The sequence below is a fragment of the Crocuta crocuta genome, unplaced genomic scaffold (genome assembly GCF_008692635.1).
Source record: "Crocuta crocuta isolate KB4526 unplaced genomic scaffold, BGI_CrCroc_1.0 scaffold139, whole genome shotgun sequence".
Taxonomy (NCBI): domain Eukaryota; kingdom Metazoa; phylum Chordata; class Mammalia; order Carnivora; family Hyaenidae; genus Crocuta; species Crocuta crocuta.
Genome location: NW_027533258.1, coordinates 6,724,304 through 6,741,300, shown reverse-complemented (window position 1 = coordinate 6,741,300; position 16,997 = coordinate 6,724,304). Strand labels below are relative to the sequence as shown.

General features: G+C 51.5%; 1 protein-coding gene across 1 annotated transcript in view; it reads left to right on the top strand.

The window, feature by feature from the left end:
- Positions 1–16,997, top strand: part of DNAH9 (dynein axonemal heavy chain 9) — a gene marked incomplete at its 5' end in the record, with an annotated part of 325,490 nt that overhangs the window by 137,783 nt on the left and 170,710 nt on the right. Inside the window, 6 exons of the mRNA XM_077746719.1 lie at positions 4,284–4,411; positions 6,050–6,158; positions 7,329–7,476; positions 9,743–9,917; positions 14,428–14,601; positions 15,033–15,240. Of these exons, the coding sequence (XP_077602845.1) occupies positions 4,284–4,411; positions 6,050–6,158; positions 7,329–7,476; positions 9,743–9,917; positions 14,428–14,601; positions 15,033–15,240 (942 nt within the window). The remainder of the gene's footprint in view (positions 1–4,283; positions 4,412–6,049; positions 6,159–7,328; positions 7,477–9,742; positions 9,918–14,427; positions 14,602–15,032; positions 15,241–16,997) is intronic.

Sequence of the window (16,997 nt, the reverse complement as noted above, 5' to 3'; positions counted from 1 at the left end):
GGTCGGGAAAAAGGAGGTGAGAAGAATTAGAGAAAGGAAGATGATGATTTTGGCTCAGAGGGGAGCCTTGGCCCTTGGGATATTCTCTTTCCTTGGAGATCCTTCCAGCTGCTTCTTGAGAGAGGGTTTGGAAAGACGGGAAACGAGGGAGGCATTCTCAGCCGGGGCTCTGAGATTCTGGAGCACACGTCAGAGTCTGCACATTGCTTGGCAAGTGGAATTAAGACGTGGGGGGGATGGGCAGGTCCGCAGCTCGTTCCCAGAAATGCCGTAGCATCTCACGGTGGACACTTGTTCATATCAGCCCAGCCCCAGGAGGGTTGGGGAGACATCGCTACAGAAGATGCCATTCATCACCACCCCAGGCGGGATCCAGACCCATGATCCCTTCTGTAGTGATTCAGAGGGTCCCAGATCCCCATTTGCTTTGTACGAAGCCCGGGGTCACCCTCTGAGGTTTAAGAATCACTGGTAGATGCCAGAAGGGGTCACTGTCCCTGGGAGGGAGCAGAAAAGAAAACTCTGAGCCCATATGGTGGGTTTCTAAAACCCACATGGCTTCGGGAATGAGGACCTCTCAGCTCCCTCCTCCTGTCTCAGTGTCCGACTACATCACGGCCCGGATGCCTGGATTCCTCTCATTCAGGGCCCTCAGTCAGAGGCCCAGAACAAGGGGATTTAATGGGCAGCCTAATTTTTATTTCGCTGACCATTAATGAGGCCTAGTATCTTTTCCTCCTTACTGGCCTTCGTAATGGACTCTTGCGATTTTATTTCACCTTATTTTCTTGTCCGCTTGTAAGCATTCTTTGTACGTCAGAGATATTAACCCTCTATTTGTTGTGTGCATTGCTTAAATGGTTTCTCCCATCTACCATTTTGGAGCTTAGTGGGAGGTAAGATAGAAAATCAACTTTATTTTCTTCCAAATGGGTAATTGAAAGGGCCAGGACCGCTTATTAAGCAAACCATCCTTTCCCTCCGAATGTAAATACCAGCCTGTTTTATATACCGAGATCTGATTCTGGGTTTTCTATTCTGTCCAATGATTAGTTATCTAATCCTGTATGAATTACGATTCTACTCCATTCACCGTCTTTTTAACGTTTGTTTATTTATTTTGAGAGACAGGGAGCCGGGGAGGGACAGAGAAGGAGGGATAGAGCGAGAATCTCTGGTAGGCCCTGCACTGTCAGCACAGAGCCCTACATGGGGCTTGAACTCACAAACCATGAGATCATGCCCTGAGCTGAAACCAAGAGTGGATGCTTAACTGACTAAGCCACCCAGGCACCCCTGTTCATAATCATTTTATGACATTTTAATGTCTGATGACCTAAGTGCCTCCTGACTATTCTCTTATAATTTTCTTGGCTAGTCCCAGGCACTTACTGTTCCGTATTAAATTTAAGCTCACATAATATAATTCAGACTTTAAGCTGTGTTGGGATTTTTTAATTAAAATTTTATTAAACATACAGTATTCATCAAATACGGAGACTTTTGCAAAGAAGATTTATAAGATTCATAAATCTGTGTTCACAAAAAAGAACTTCGATGTAGACGGAGAGTAACGTTTTAACCTTTTCTAGGGAAGCTTGATAAAAATAGAAATGTGGGAGGTAACATTACTCTTCCTTGTTCAAAACTAGACAGATGCAGACACAGAAAAATCAGCATACTCCGAGAGAATCAAAAACACATCATCAGACTCAATATAACACCTAGTTTTAGACCTTTGCTTCTTCTGAGTAGAAAATATTCCTTTCTTGGTCGGTTCATGGAACATTTAGAAAAATTTGAAGTCGAATCGGGTACAGAAGAAATGGCACTGAATTGAAAAGCATCGGTTTACAGGCCACACTGTCTGATAATGATGCAATAGAAGTAGAAACAAACAAGAAAGTGGCCAAAAATAATTGTACTGCTTGCCCATCAAGGGATGCTCGCATAGCCCCTAGATGAAAGAAAAAAATGTATTGCATCCCTTCTGGGAAGCAGGAGAAAGAACATGCATAAACCAATGGGGGTGCATCTGAAACCAAGAGACAGGAACTCTCAACTCTTATTTTTGAAGGTGGTCTAGAAATGAGGGAAGTCAGTGTCCATCCTAAGAAATTATTCAGACTGATAAACTGCACCTGAAGATAATGGGGAAGAAGAGATACAATCTGAAATTAATGGGAAGACCAGTAAGCCTACTGTGAGCATGACTGATGGGGAGAAAAAAGGGTAAAATGTAGCTGACTGAGAATTAGAACCTGTAACCGCAAATAAAGATTAAAATGGGGGGCGCCTGGGTGGCTTAGTCGGTTGAGCGTCCGACTTTCGCTCGGGTCATGGTCTCGCGGTTCGTGGGTTCGAGCCCCGCGTCGGGCTCTGTGCTGACAGCCAGCTCAGAGCCTGGAGCCTGTTTCAGAGTCTGTCACTCCCTCTCTCTCTGACCCTCCCCTGCTCATGCTGTCTCTCTCTCTCCTAGAAATAAATAAAAATATTAAAAAAAAAAAGAAAGAAAAAAAAGATTAAAATGGAAGCGCTCACTTATGTGATACATGTTTGGAAAACTGGGAGAAAAATGATCCTTTAGCAAATTATAGTATTAAGGAAGTTAACTCAATAAGAAACAGAGAATGAGTAAAAGAGCAAAAGGAGAATTTAAAAACAGCAGGGAAAAAAATTCCAAAACGATGAAAATGGACACCTCTCAATTCGTTTTATGAAACCAGAATAACCTTGATATCAACCTTTATGTAGAACCAAAACCAGCTCAATTTTACTTACTATAGATTCAGGAGGCAGCTGGGTGGCTTAGTTGGTTGAACATCTGACTCTTGATCTTGGCTCGAGTCATGATCCCAGGGTTGTGGGATCAAGCCCCGTGTTGGGGATGGAACCTTCTTGAGATTCTCTCTCTCTGTTTCTCCCTGTGTCTCTGTCTCTGTCTCTCTCTCTCTCTGCCCCAGCCCAATTTGCTCACTTCTCTCTCAGAATAAATAAATTAATTAATTAACAGGCATTAAAAACTCAGTAGCTGTTCCTAATTTAAAAATTCTAAATAAAATAGGACTAGAAGGAAATCCCTTAAATCTAACAAATCTAAATCTAAATAAATAAATCTTTATCTAAAGCCAAATTGGGGGAAAAGCATTCCAAATGATCAGAAACTAAAGCCATTTCCATTAAAATCAGGAATATGACCGGATGAACAATTACCCTCCTCATTATTCAGCCCTGCTTGGTGTGGGATTCTAGACAATGCAGTAAGACAAGAAAATGGAATACATGGTATAAGAGGAAAGGAAAAAAATAATTATTTTGCTGATTATACAACTTTGTATCTAGGAAATTCAGGAGACATTTTGAAAAAAATCACTAAAATTAATATGAAAATTTAATAAAGGGGCGCCTGAGTGGCTCAGTCGGTTAAGTGTCTGACTTCAGGTTGGGTCATGATCTCACGGTTTGTGAGTTCAGGCCCCGCGTCGGGCTCTGTGCTGACAGCTCAGAGCCTGGAGCCTGCTTCAGGTTCTGTCTCTCTCTCTGCACCTACCCTGCTCTCGCACATGTGCTCTCTGTCAAAAAATAAACAAACAAAAAAAAAAATAGGAAAGAAAATTTACTAAAAGTACCTAAGCATACAATAAATACACAGAATTCAATAGCTTTTCTCTGTGCTGGCTGGAAAAGGAAATACAGAGAAAAAAATCCCATTCACAATAGCAACAAAACTATGAAGTATTTAGGAATACATTTAGCCAAAGAGAAGCATTGAATGAAAATACTGTAAGACTTTATGAAGGAACATAAAGCACCATTTGAATAATGAAAGACACATACCATGTTATTGATTAGGAAAGCTTAATATCATGAAAATCGATTCTCTCCAAATGAAGAGAGAAATTTCATGCAGTGCCAGTTAGAATCACAGTGGCCCTTCTCTTAAGGCCTGGGCTGCAGTCACAAAGGATGAAACCTTACATACAAAGCTTTTAGGTAATTCCCTCATGTCCCAGTTGCCTGTTGAAATGATTCCTAGGGCCCCTCGTCACCCAAGCCAGACCGTCAGATTTTGTTCTTTTGCTGTTGCTCTTAAAAGTCAGAAGCACAGAGAGAAGGGCATCTTGGCACTCAAACTCAGATTTTCCATAAATCCAAATCCAGTCCTGAACTGTCTCTTCCATTTACACCTTCTTCTGGGTGTTGTAGCCGAGAGGGAAAGATTGCCTGACGAGAAATAGGATGGATGGTGAGATGGATGGTAAGCTCTCCGTACTTCCTTTTAGGATTATTCTCTTCCATCATGCGGGAACTCGCCAACATTACCCACGATGGGCCCAAGTGGATCTTACTGGATGGCGACATAGATCCAATGTGGATTGAGTCTCTCAACACCGTCATGGATGATAACAAGGTACCAAGGGGGAAGGGAGATACCCAGGCCATCCCTAATTATCTAGAAAACCAGTCCCCCCAAAACACAGTCCCCCAAAACTGTGTAAGTTTCAGGTGTGCAATGTGCTGATTTGAAATACATGGCTGCTGTAAAAGTGATGACCACAGGAAGGTTAGTCAACAGCTTCATCCTGTAATTACCGGGTGTGTGCATACGCACGTGCTCGCTGCATTTTCAGCATTGCCGTAACTGTCTTCACCATCTTCCACGTGTAGATTAATTTAAAATTCAGAGCTGGAAGGAATCTGAAGTCACCTATTCAAAGCTTTCTTAAGTTTTTCCTCTCTCGTAAATAAGGACACGGAAGGTCAGAAACAGCCTGAGCCTGTCAGGCATCCTCTGCGGTGACAAACCTTGATCCGTGGAGAGTATGTTTTCTTTCTCGTAAACAGCGAAAACTGATACCGGTAGAGTGGCTGCTCCTGAATTTGTTCAGAAGGCACATCAGGGTAGGAAGCTATTGGGATGGTTTCCACATTTATAGAATCATTAAAATAAATGTGCACTCACCAGGAAGGACTACCTTACTTATTTTGTATTGAAGTGCGGTTGACACGCAGTGTTACGTGAGTTTTAGGTGTGGGACGTGGTGGTTGGACAGCTCTCTCCGTTAGGTTATGCTCAGCACCGGCACCTGTCACCATACGATGTGGTGACAACACCATGAACTATATTCCCTGTGCTGTGCCTTCCATCCTGTGACATACCCGTTCCGTAACTATAAGCTCTTATCTCCCTCCCCTTCCCCCACTTTACCCAGAGGGACGACTTTAAAGGAAATAGTAACATGAAGGCTGAGCTCTTCTCTTTTATTATTTTTTTTTAAGTTTTATTTATTTATTTTGAGAGAGACAGAGACAGCGTGAGTTGGGGAAGGACAGAGAGAAAGAGAGAGAATCCCAAGCAGGCTTTGCGCTGCCAGCACAGAGCCCGACGCGGGGCTCGAACCCACAAAACTGCAGGATCGTGACCCCGGCTGAAACCAAGAGTGGGGTGCTCAGCCGACTGAGCCACCCAGGCGCCCTGAACTCTTTTCTTTTCATAACCTTATTATTCCACTTGGTCTAGCTCACTCAAATCACAGACATCCATTTGAACTTTATAGAGAGGCTGATTTTTTTTTTTTTTTGGATTCCTTATACCCATGGGGATGGAGGGGAGAGGGGCAATAGGAAGAGGTAGAGGATTCTTGTAGAAAATTAAAATTTTTTTAACGTTTTTATTTATTTCTGAGAGAGAGAGAGAGAGAGACACAGCATGAGGCAGGGGAGGGTCAGAGAGAGAGGGAGACACAGAATCTGAAACAGGCTCCAGGCTCTGAGCTGTCAGCACAGAGCCCGATGCGGGGCTCGAACCCACGAACTGTGAGATCACGAACTGAGCCGAAGTCGGCCGCCCAACCGACTGACCCACCCCAGGCGCCCTTCTTGTAGAAAAGTTAGAAACTACTTGTTGCTACCATAAAGAAGAAAATAATCATCCTTAATCCCTACCAGGAATAACCGGCCAAATCCAGACGCCCCCCACCCCACCCCTTTCCCTGCTGGTCACGCGTCCTCAGTCCTTCCTACCTGGCGCGTCCCTCCCTGTTGCCAGGTGCTGACCCTGGCCAGCAACGAGAGGATCCCCCTGAATCCCACCATGAGGCTGCTCTTCGAGATCAGCCACCTGCGCACGGCCACCCCGGCCACGGTCTCCCGAGCAGGTAATTGCCTGGGAAACGTGAAAACCCATGGAGCTGCTCCCTTGAAAACAGGTGCCTCTGGCGTCTCGGGTCACGTGGCTCCAAACGGGAGCTCCGAACGGGAGCGGGGCACGCGTCGTGGGAAACTTGGGCCTGATTCCCAGCCCGAATCTCTGTCCACGAAGGCCAGCAGGTGCTCTAAGGCCGGGGCCGTGGGGTTCTCTTAATTCAGAGATGGGGAGCGACAGGCCCCTGAGCTGGACACCTGTCTGCCCAGAAGAGCCTCGAATGAGGCTCCTTTTAGGCCACTTCCAGCCTCTGTGTCGGTGGTGGTGACCGAGCATTGACGTTCTCACCACCTCCTGGTGACAGATGACAGCGTGGCACCTGAACTCACCTCTGGCTCTATTGCCAAACTGATGGGCACAGACTAGTGTGTGTGACCTTGACCGTGATATCAGAGTCCCTTCCACAGCCTCGTGCTGAGACCGTGAACCAAGCCAGGAATCCTCTCTCTCTTTCCCTCTCTCTCTCTTTTTCTCTCTCTTCTTTTCCTAGGGCTGCTGCTCCAAGCCACCATGAACCTGATGGCTTTTAAGATGGCAGGACATTGACTCCCCCCCCCTCCCCAGGGGAGAGCCCTGCCTGCTCCTTCCCGCTCAGGCTTGCGGCCCCAAGACTCCAGGCTCCACCTCCATGTTCACGCGGCCTTCTCCTCTGTGCGTGTTCTGTCTCTTCTGTCTCTTCTAGGGACACTTGTAAATGTCCCACCCAGAAAACCCAAGATGATCCCATCAGGAGCTTCCTAATCACACGTGCAGAGGAAGGCGCTTCCGCTGAATAAGGTCACGTTCACAGGCTCCAGGGCTCAGTGCGCGGACATGGCCTCCTAGCGGCCACCGTTCAGCCTGCCACACACTTGCGCCCCGTGGCAGGATGTGGGACCCCAGCCTTCGTCCCCCCTGGGCCGAGACTCGGCCCTCCAAGCCCTCCCAGCTCCGCTTTCTCTCAGCCGTCCTCAGCCCAGCGGATAGCGGTCCCGCTTGCTTGTCCTCAGACCTCGGCCAGGCCTCCGTTTCTTTAAAGTCCAGCCCTGTGTACGTTTTCTACTCGGAGAAAGTAACTCCGCGGGCTGAGGAGTAGGGAGACGCTTACAGAAACTTCGCTGAACCAGATTCTCGACGTTCCCAGGAATCCTGTACCTCAATCCCACGGACCTGGGCTGGAACCCTCCCGTGAGCAGCTGGATCGACAGGAGGGAAGTCCAGACCGAGAGAGCCCACCTCACCATCCTGTTTGACAAGTACGTCCCGACCTGCTTGGACACACTCAGAACCAGGTAGGCCCGAAAACAAAGACGGTGACTGTTTATATATTTATTTTTTTCAATATTTGTTTTTGAAAGACGGAGACAGAGCACGAGTAGGGGAGGGGCCGAGAGAGAGAAGGAGACACAGGATAGGAAGCAGGCTCCAGGCTCTGCGATCGTGACCTGAGTCGAAGTCGGATGCATAACCAGCCGAGCCACCCAGGCGCCCCAGGAAGGTGACAGTTTAAAGCAGCAGTAAAGAGCCTGTCGGCTCACTGATATCCTGCTGATGTCCCCTCCCGTCCCTGAAGTCAGTGTTCCCTCCTGGGCATGGCCAAGGGCAGAAGACAGCACATGTCAGGATGCCCACAGGACGCCTCTTGTCCGTCCAGGCGAGCAGCCTGGTGGGTGAGGAGGGGGAGGGGGATGTAAAGTGGCCTTCGTGGGTGCACGTGGGTGTACCCAGGGGCTGTGGGTTGTCGTAGGGGACCCTGCAGTCTGGAGGGCACATCGCCGGCCCTCGTGCAAGCGACACGTGGGCCAGATCGGCAGGCCTAGGGGTGAGGATGATGCCTGTCGGTGACAGACGGGGCGCACTGCCTGTCGCTGGCTGCGAGTGTTCACCGCCCAGATGATGCAGCGTCGATCAGATGTGATGTGTGGACCAGACCCTCAGCACACCGTGAGTTCACTCTTCCTTGTACGGGTTTGCACAAGTAAAAGCAGCACTTTTATCCCACGAAACAGAGATGAAATACTCTTACCCGGCAGGAAGGTCACACGTGCCCGCAAGGGGTGTTCGAGGTTTGCAACCTGATTTTGTCTGTACGCTTTCTTGCCGGTTGACTCATCCTTCTGTGTGTCAGGCCTCTGGCCTCATAGGCGAGCCCAGCCCAGCCTCCCGAGGTCGGCGCTGGGGAGGCCACGTGACCTGGGGATCCACAGTTCCTGAACATTCAACAAGTCAGGGCCAGGACTGTGTTTGTGGGAAACTGAGGCCACTGCTCGGAGCTATCCCGGAGTCTGTGTTCACTGGCCTGTGGCGCCCGGGCTGGGGCAGAGCTGGCTGGCCCGGGGGGTGGGGGGGGCGAGGCGGAAGGGCCTCCCGCACCCGCTGTCCCGCCACATGCCCTGCCCCCTACCCGATACAGCCTTTCGCCAAGAGTTAGGCCACTTCCCTCTCTGGGCAGTTAGACAAGACATGCCGATCCCGTCTGTGTGTGTGTGTCTGTGTGCACGCATGCGAGAGTGTGTGCAAGCTTTGAGGATGCTGAGTGTGTTCTGTCCGTCCAGAGNNNNCATAGCTCGGGTACTACTTAGTGCTGGCTGGACTCCTGAGCAGGGAAGCCTCTGTAGACAGGGGCCTGGGTCCCGGCTGCCTCCCCGGGCTGCACAGTGGTCAGGAGCCAGGCGCCGGCGACACCTGGGTGGCTCCGTCAGTTAAGCATCTGACTCTTGATCTCAGCTCAGGTCATGATCTCACAGTTCGTGAGTTTGAGCCCAGCGTGGGGCTCTGCGCTGACAGTGTGGAGCCTGCTTGGGATTCTCTCTCTCTCTCTCTCTCTCTCTCTCTCTCTCTCTGTCTCTCTCTGCCCCTCCTCTGCTCTCTCGCTCACTCTCTCTCCTTCTCTCCCCCTCTTTCTACCTATCTCTCTTCCTCCCTCTCTCTCTCACATACACAATAAATAAATAAGCTTGATTCAGTAAAAAAAAAAAAAAAAAAAATTTAAGTACAAATACCAGGCCCACAGCAGAGTGAGGTATATTTTCGGAAGACGAACTCCATCAAGTAAATCATGATTCTATAAGATAAGCATCTGTCTGGGCCCACCCTGCCTCCCCGCCCATAAGAGTCGGGTTCCCAAGAAAATGTTTTCAGTGTGTTGGACCCGAAGGGACTTCTCTGAGCTGAAGGAGGGAAGGACCAGCCTCAGCGCTGTTGTGACTCTGGAGGTGCCCTTGACACTTGGGGGGACCTGGATTGTGTCCCTGTTGTGTCGTGGTGGCCTGTGCTCCCTGCAGACCGAGGGGGCAGTCAGGGCTCAGAGAAGGGAAGAGCAGGTGGGAGGGTATCGGAGGGAAGGGCGATGAGAAGGAACCTTCTCGGAGCGCCCCGGGCCCCGTCTCGGTCAGGAGAGCTGACCAGGAAATAGCCGATGGGAACAAAGGCGTTTGGTAGCACCTTGTAATCCCAAAGATCCCAACGGCAGTGGCTGCCCCACGGCAGTGACTGTCCAGCGAGCCCCTCGGATAGAAGACCGTATGTTGTAGGTCACATCTGGGTCTGTCTCTGCAGATTTAAGAAGATGATTCCCATCCCCGAGCAGAGCACAGTTCAGATGCTGTGCTCCCTTCTTGAATGCCTCCTGACCACGGAGGCCGTCCCTGCAGACTGCCCCCGGGAAACCTACGAGCTTTATTTTGTGTTCGCTGCCATCTGGGCTTTCGGCGGAGCAATGGCCCAAGATCAGGTAAGACGCTATGCCAAAGCCAACCCCCACGTGCAAGTCCGCCGCGGCAAAAGCCAGCGTTCAACGCAGACGACAGGACAGCCGAACGTCAGAATTAACAGGAAGGCGTCCAGCCATTTTGTTATCTACACGTCGCTCTGCTAAAGGCAGCGGTCCGCACAGAAGGGCCCTTTGGAGCCAGACCGATGAGATCGAGCAGGTTCTGAGCTGTCGCTCTTTGGGTTGGTGGTGCATCCCGGAGTCGCGGGGACTTGTGTTTTGGAACAACCAGAGGTGTGGCTACGCTACTTTACGAGGCGCTGTGTTTTGTAGATGAATGAGGCTGTGCTGTAGAGGCTTGAGAGGAGGGAGTCCCTCTAGCGTTCTAGAACAAAGACGTACCGTTCCATCCCAGGCCAGAGTGTGAGCCAGCCCTGTCCCCAGTTCCTCGAAGCACAGTGCTGTCCAGAGGAGCTTGGGCCAAAGGTTAATTGACATCTATGGGTAGGAAACCAAATCAGTATTTTTCTCACGGTATTGACTGGTAGAGCCTCATGTTTAGAAGTAGGGATATTGGCTTGGAGCTTCTTGGTATCCCATTCTTTTTAAAAAACTTTTTAAGCTCTCATTTATTTTTGAGAGGCAGAGACAGTGTGTGAGCAGGGGAGCGGCAGAGAGAGAAGGAGACACAGAATCTGAAGCAGGCTCCAGGCTCCGAGCTGTCAGCGCAGAGCTCGACACAGGGCTCGCTCCTACAAACAATAGGATCATAATCTGAGCCAAGGTCAGGTGCTTAACCGACTGAGCCACCCAGGTGGGCACCCCTGGCATCCTGTTCTTTAACCCCTTCCTGTATCCCCAGACCTTTTCTTGGCTGAGTTTCTCCCAAATGAAAAGTTCTCTAGAAGCCACACATCCAAGGTTAGGCAAGCCAGTCCTTTACAGCCAACTCTAGCTATCGGGTAGTGTTATATAGGGGCTGTGGACACCGAGTCTGCATTTGAGTTCTAACTTTGCCACTTGATGTCCGGGGGGCCTCGGGCAAATGGCTTCACCTCTCTCTACCTGACTGCTCACGTGCATACGAAGGCAAGGGTAAGGACAGCGGGGTGCAGTATCTAGCGTGGAGTAAAGGCAGAGACACCGTTCTGATCGTCCAACACAGATGTGCAAAGTCCTTTTTTAAAATCGTGCTGGCACATGTACTTGCTTATAATTCATATCCTCACCCTGTGAATANAAGAGAGTCATGATTTACTCTTTCTGGTCTGGGTTGTTGTGGGATCTTTTGATGAGAGAGGTAAAAAGCATCAGTCTCCCAGGGTGAAGCCATGTTCTAGAATCCAAGATGGCAGTGAGCTCGGAGAATTAACAATTATTTTTTTAATGTTTGTTTATTTATTTTGAAGCGGGGAGGGACAGAGAGAGAGAGGGGAATGAGAGAGAGACAGAATCCCAAGCAGGCTCCACACTGTCAGTGCAGAGCCCGACGTGGTTCGATCCCACGAACCATGAGATCATGACCTGAGCTGAAACAAGGAGTCAGATGCTTAACGGACTGAGCCACCCAGGCGCCCCAACAATTAATGTAGAGCTAACAACTAATTTCTCTTCCGTTTTCACAGACCTCGGCTCTTAGCAGCCATCCTACCTCCCTCTGCTCCCTGACATGCTCTGTGGTGCTCCACATTCAGAAAGCAGCTCCCTCCCGAGCTCCCGGGACCTGTGCATTTCTCCCTCTCCCTCTCCAGATGCTGGTGGGAAAGGGCGAATCCCCAAGGTCACGGCGATGCCTAAAACTGGGAATTGGGCATCTGAGAATCTCCCGCTTGTCTCCTGAGTCCTTAGGGCCTCTGTGTGGACTGCTTCTTTGACAGCTTTCCATTTCCCCTTTGAGGCAAGGAGTTCGGCAAGACGGATGAGACCTCGCCGAAGTACAGAGATCCAGAAGGCATAGGTCACATCTTTCCATCAAACGCATGCCCTGACCTTTCAGCTGCTGAAAATGTCAGATGGCAAGTACTGGCAGGCTTCTCCCCCACTTGATGGTGCTTAGCAGGCAGAGGGGGCTCAGGATCGAGACACGTGGTCCACTTTTCTCTGTTTGTATACGTTGAAATCCACTCAACTCTTTTTAAAAGCCCAGGAGAAAGCGTCCACCTAGGCGTCCCGGGCTCTGGGGCACTCAGAACCGTAGGTAGCCTTGCTAGTGCGTGGGGAGAGGACATGGAAGAAAGCTTTTAGCAGCGGGGAATGCCCAAGACCCCCCGTCATTCAAGCCGAACACTGAAAATAGCGCTGTAAATAGCAAAATAGGAAGTTGGCCAAAGATTTCCCATCAGGATCACCAGTGGTGCTTAATGTTTGAAGAGCCGTCATTAAAGCAAAGCACGAGTTCAGTGTGCAGCGCATACCTGAGTACCAGCTCCAAAAAGAAAAAGACCTTCGTGCGGGAGGAGGTTCTCGCTGAAGTACTTGGCAGGAATTGTGGGCAATGGTGTCTCAGAAGCAGATGATGTCTCCGAGAGCCACCCGCTCTGGGGACCCGAAGCCTGGGTTCGGCACCCACTCTGCCATGTGCTTCCGGACACCGAGCTTAATGAGTTTTTGTCTTTTTTTTTTTAATTCTTTTTTTTTTTTAATGTTTTATTTATTTCTAGGAGAGAGAGAGAGACAGTGTGAGCAGGGGAGGGTCAGAGAGAGAGGGAGTCACAGACTGAAGCAGGCTCCAGGCTCTGAGCTGGCAGTCAGCACAGAGCCTGACGTGGGGCTCGAACCCACGAACCGCGAGATCATGACCTAAGCGAAAGTCGGACGCTTAACCGACTAAGCCACCCAGGCGCCCCAGTTTTTGTCTTTTCATATGTAACATAGGAACAGTTGGCACTAGCCAGGGTTACTGGGAGCTTGGCAAGGATCAGAGGGCTGATATTACAGCCCAGTCTTCTACGATGTACAGATGACCTTAGCGTCATCAAGTTCAGAGGGCAGAGGGGATCCCGGGACTGACAGACCCAAAGGTCAGTGGGGATTTCTGAATGGACCTCTTCCTTAAGGTCACTGCCGCAGAGACACCCAGGGAGTTGGATGACTCAGATGTGACCTTGTGTTTATCATCTAATTATAGCAGAGGCGAGGTCAAGTGCTGGGTTGCAGGGCTGAGGCGATGCTGGCGCAGCCCAGCCCACAGCGTGGCCGGTCAACTGACCGAGGACTTGGAAGGAGGACTTGGAATGAGAGGACCCACCCAAACTCTTTTCTTCTAAAGGCGACCTTCACCTTGGATTTTCCACGTAAATCTACGATCAGGTTGTTAAGGGAAGTTGAAAGTCTTGAAGGATTGTATCCATGAGCTAAAACCGGGTTGTTTTTTTCCCCCAAGGCTTCTGATCACAGAGCACACGACCAAGAAGGTCCATCCAACACCCCCTTCACCTGAACTCACATCAGAATAAGAACAGCACGTGGATGTGTCCTTCTGTGTTTAGGACTTGTTTCTGTTCTCGTTGCAGAGCAGAATTCAATCCCACTTCCCCAACAGGCAACAGAATGAGGTGTGGCACACGCTGCAGCCCACGCAGCCTTCGCTGCCCACGCCCAGCTTTTCCCCAGAATGCCCAGTTAGGGTCTCCCTAGGTTTCCTTTTTGTGGCTCTTTCCAAGTCCGTATGTTCAAAGGATGGGCTTATTGCCACTAGTCGCGTATATGTAATGGGGGGTGTGTGTGCGTGTGCCCGCATGTGCACGTGTCTTGCGTGTTTCGGTTTGGACACAGTAAGATAGTTTGAGTTCACTGGGTGCACAGCCCTATCCTGAGAGGCTCGTGATCTAATACGTGTGCATGATGTAAATCGCGTATCTCTACCTATTCCTTCTGTCAGAAAGACCAATTTAGCTTTGTCTCTGCAGCTCCTACGTTTTAGAAATGTCAGCCTTTGGGGCACCTGGGTGGCTCCGTCCGTTAAGTGTCTGACTCTTGATCAGAGCCTGCTTGGAATCCCCTATCTCCCTCCCTCCTTTCCTCCCTCTCTCTATCTCTCTCTCTGTCTTTCTCTCTCTGCTCCTCCCTCCCTCCCTCTCTCTCTCTCTCTCTGCCTCTCCCCTACTCGCACTGTCTCTGTCTCTCTCAAAATAAACAAACTTAAAAAAAATGAATTTTAGCTCTTGAAGGGACCCTGGAAGCCCTCCTGTCTGGGATGCCCATTTTATAGGTGAGGACACAGAGGCACAGAAAGAGGTGAGGCTCTTCTCACGCCACCGCCCTGCACCCCAGGTGCCCACTGTTGCCATTTCTATCCGTTCCGTCCCTGACCGCCACCCCGGGGTGTCTGAGTCTCTGCAGTCTGGGAGGAAGGGAGTCGATCTGCCTCTTTATCTTGAGCTCATGGGACCCCACTCTCCTCGGTGTTCTCACCGAGGCGTCTCGTGAGGCGTCTCGTCCCCCACCCTGACCTGCCCCACGCCAGGGCAGCCTGCCCGGGTTTCGCAAAGCTCTGGAGAGCCTCGCCTCCTCACCCGCTTTCTTCTGGCAGCTTGCGGACTCCCGGGCAGAGTTCAGCAAGTGGTGGCTGATGGAGTTCAAGACAGTCAAGTTCCCCTCCCAGGGAACCATCTTTGACTACTACATAGACCCGGAGACCAAGAAATTCGAGCCCTGGTCCAAGCTCCTCCCCCAGTTTGAATTTGACCCCGAGACGCCCCTGCAGGTGAGTGTGGCCGAGCAACCAAGGACGTCTGTTTGTGCCAAGGGTCTGTAGTGGTCGGTACCCAACCGCTTTAACCTCCCCGGGAACTAGTCACACCCTGCTGAGTGCTTTTCAAGAGGAAATCCTGGGTGTGAGGAAGCCACAGATTCCTGCAAAGGCTAGTTAACTTGATTAGCAGGCCCCACCGGCATCCTGGGGGCAGAAGGTTCTAGGGCACGTTTGGGAGGCCACAGGCAGGCAGACAGAGCTGCAGAGGGGAGGGGGACGGGGTGCTCTCCGCCCCGAGCATGAGTTTACGGAATGGCCATATGCAGGGAGTGAGACTGCGCCGCCCGCCAGTGGAATTCCCTCTTCTGAAACGTTCTGGAACGTCTTCCCGCCCCTCTGTTTCTCCCGCAAGCCTCTGCCCACCCACCGTGTCCTTCCCGCAGGCTTGTCTGGTGCCCACGAGCGAGACGGTCCGAGTGTGCTACTTCCTGGAGCAGCTCCTGGAGCGGCGGCGGCCGGTCATGCTGGTGGGGACCGCGGGCACCGGCAAGTCGGTGCTGGTGGGAGCCAAGCTGGCCGGCCTCGACGCCGAGGAGTACCTGGTGAAGAACGTGCCCTTCAACTACTACACCACATCGGCGATGCTGCAAGGTGAGGGGCGGGGCGCGTGCAGGGGTGCGNAAGCATCAGGCACCTGTCGGGCTTGACTCCCCCCTGCGCTGCTGCGTGCATTTCATCCCACCCTCCCCTCTCGCCTCCCCCTTCGTTTCCCCTGCACAGCAACTCTGATCCTCTCCTCCGGCACCCCGAGCGCCACCCTCTTCCTCATCCCGTCTTCTATATTCCTCCCAGCTCTTGAATTCCTACCCCGGCCAGGAGTTGAACACAGAGCGCAGTTCAGTACCTTGAGGCCAAAGAAAGCGGACAGGTGCTGAAGCCTCTCCCTAAGCTTGTAGACCGCTGGCCCAGGAAGGGTCTCTCTAGAAAGCATTTCCTTCCCCTCTCCCTCCTCGTGTCTTAGAGATGGGGAAACTGAGGCTCGGGTAAAAGTCCGCGATTGCCCGAGGTCATCATTAAGCAGCAAGGCTGGTGTAGCACGTCCGGGCTTCTGAGCACGTGGAGCGTGCCTTCCACAGGGAGGTGGCATGCGGGGGTCCTCCGGGCGCGGCTTCAGGGTCAGAGGCTGGCTGCAGAAATCTCCCCGTCGCCAGAGTCACTTTCTCCTTGACCCTCACTTACAACAGGGTCACCTCGTATAGAGGCACACTCCTCACAGTAACCCGAGAAGAAGCTTCCTTTACTCTTTACAGTCTATACAGACACAGTGTGAATCGGGGAGGGTCAGAAAAAGAGGGAGACAAAGAATCCGAAACAGGCTCCAGGCTCTGAGCTGGCAGTCAGCACAGAGCCCGACGCGGGGCTCGAACCCACGAACCGCGAGATCGTGACCTAAGCGAAAGTCGGACGCTTAACCGACTAAGCCATCCAGGCGCCCCAAGAAGCTTCCTTTAGAGGAGGCGCCCGAGCCAAGGTCTTGGCCAGAGGGAGTGCAGTGGTGAGGCGGGGAGAACCCAGCTCATACCCTCGCGCCTTTACTGGGCCGTGCCTCCCACACGAGACCACGGTGCATGGCCACACGTGGAAAGCCGCTCACCGGGCTGTTTGCACACTGGTCAGTTATAAGCCATCACGCAGTGCACGAGAGCGAGCCCGGCACTTTCTCTGTCCGACATCCAGCCCGTGGGCCAGCAGACCTGCAAAACAGGCTTTGCTTTGACCACCCCTTGCCCAGCGTGGACCCGTTTCACTTACCCAGTGCTTTCCATGGCCCCTCCCAGGGGGAACCCCAGAGTCCAGCGGTGTGGTTTGCGCAGGGGTGCCACGTCCACAGCTGCCACGGAGAGAACAGCTTGCCTCCCTCCTTCCTTCTGACCGACCCGCCAGTCTTCCGAGGTCGGGGTCCAGCCGGCTCCGCGTGCAGTGGAGGGCACCGCTCTGCGCTCCCTGCCTCCCAGGGCAGTTAGGCACCTGAACACCCGCACCTGTCACGCACGGGGACAGATCGTCCACCTCTCTGTCGAGCGAGCCTTGGGGCTCTGTCCCCTGCTGGACTCGGAATTGCTGCACAGGGTCTGTCGTGATCCCGCGAGCCGCCATGGTGCCCGTGTGAACCTGAATAAGTAAGACGGCGCGAAACGAGGAAGGCTCGTGGCACAACTTCACTAGTGGGTCAGTGACGTGCGTGTCCTTGAACGGCCAAAAAATACTTCTGATTCCTTTGTGCTCCTGCCAGTGTAGACAGCTATGTGCGTGATGCACTGAAGTTTCATCTGCACAATTAACACGTTTTTCTCTGGCACCTTCTGAAATCTGCACAAGCCTCTCCTTCTTTCTGTGGTGTGAATTCT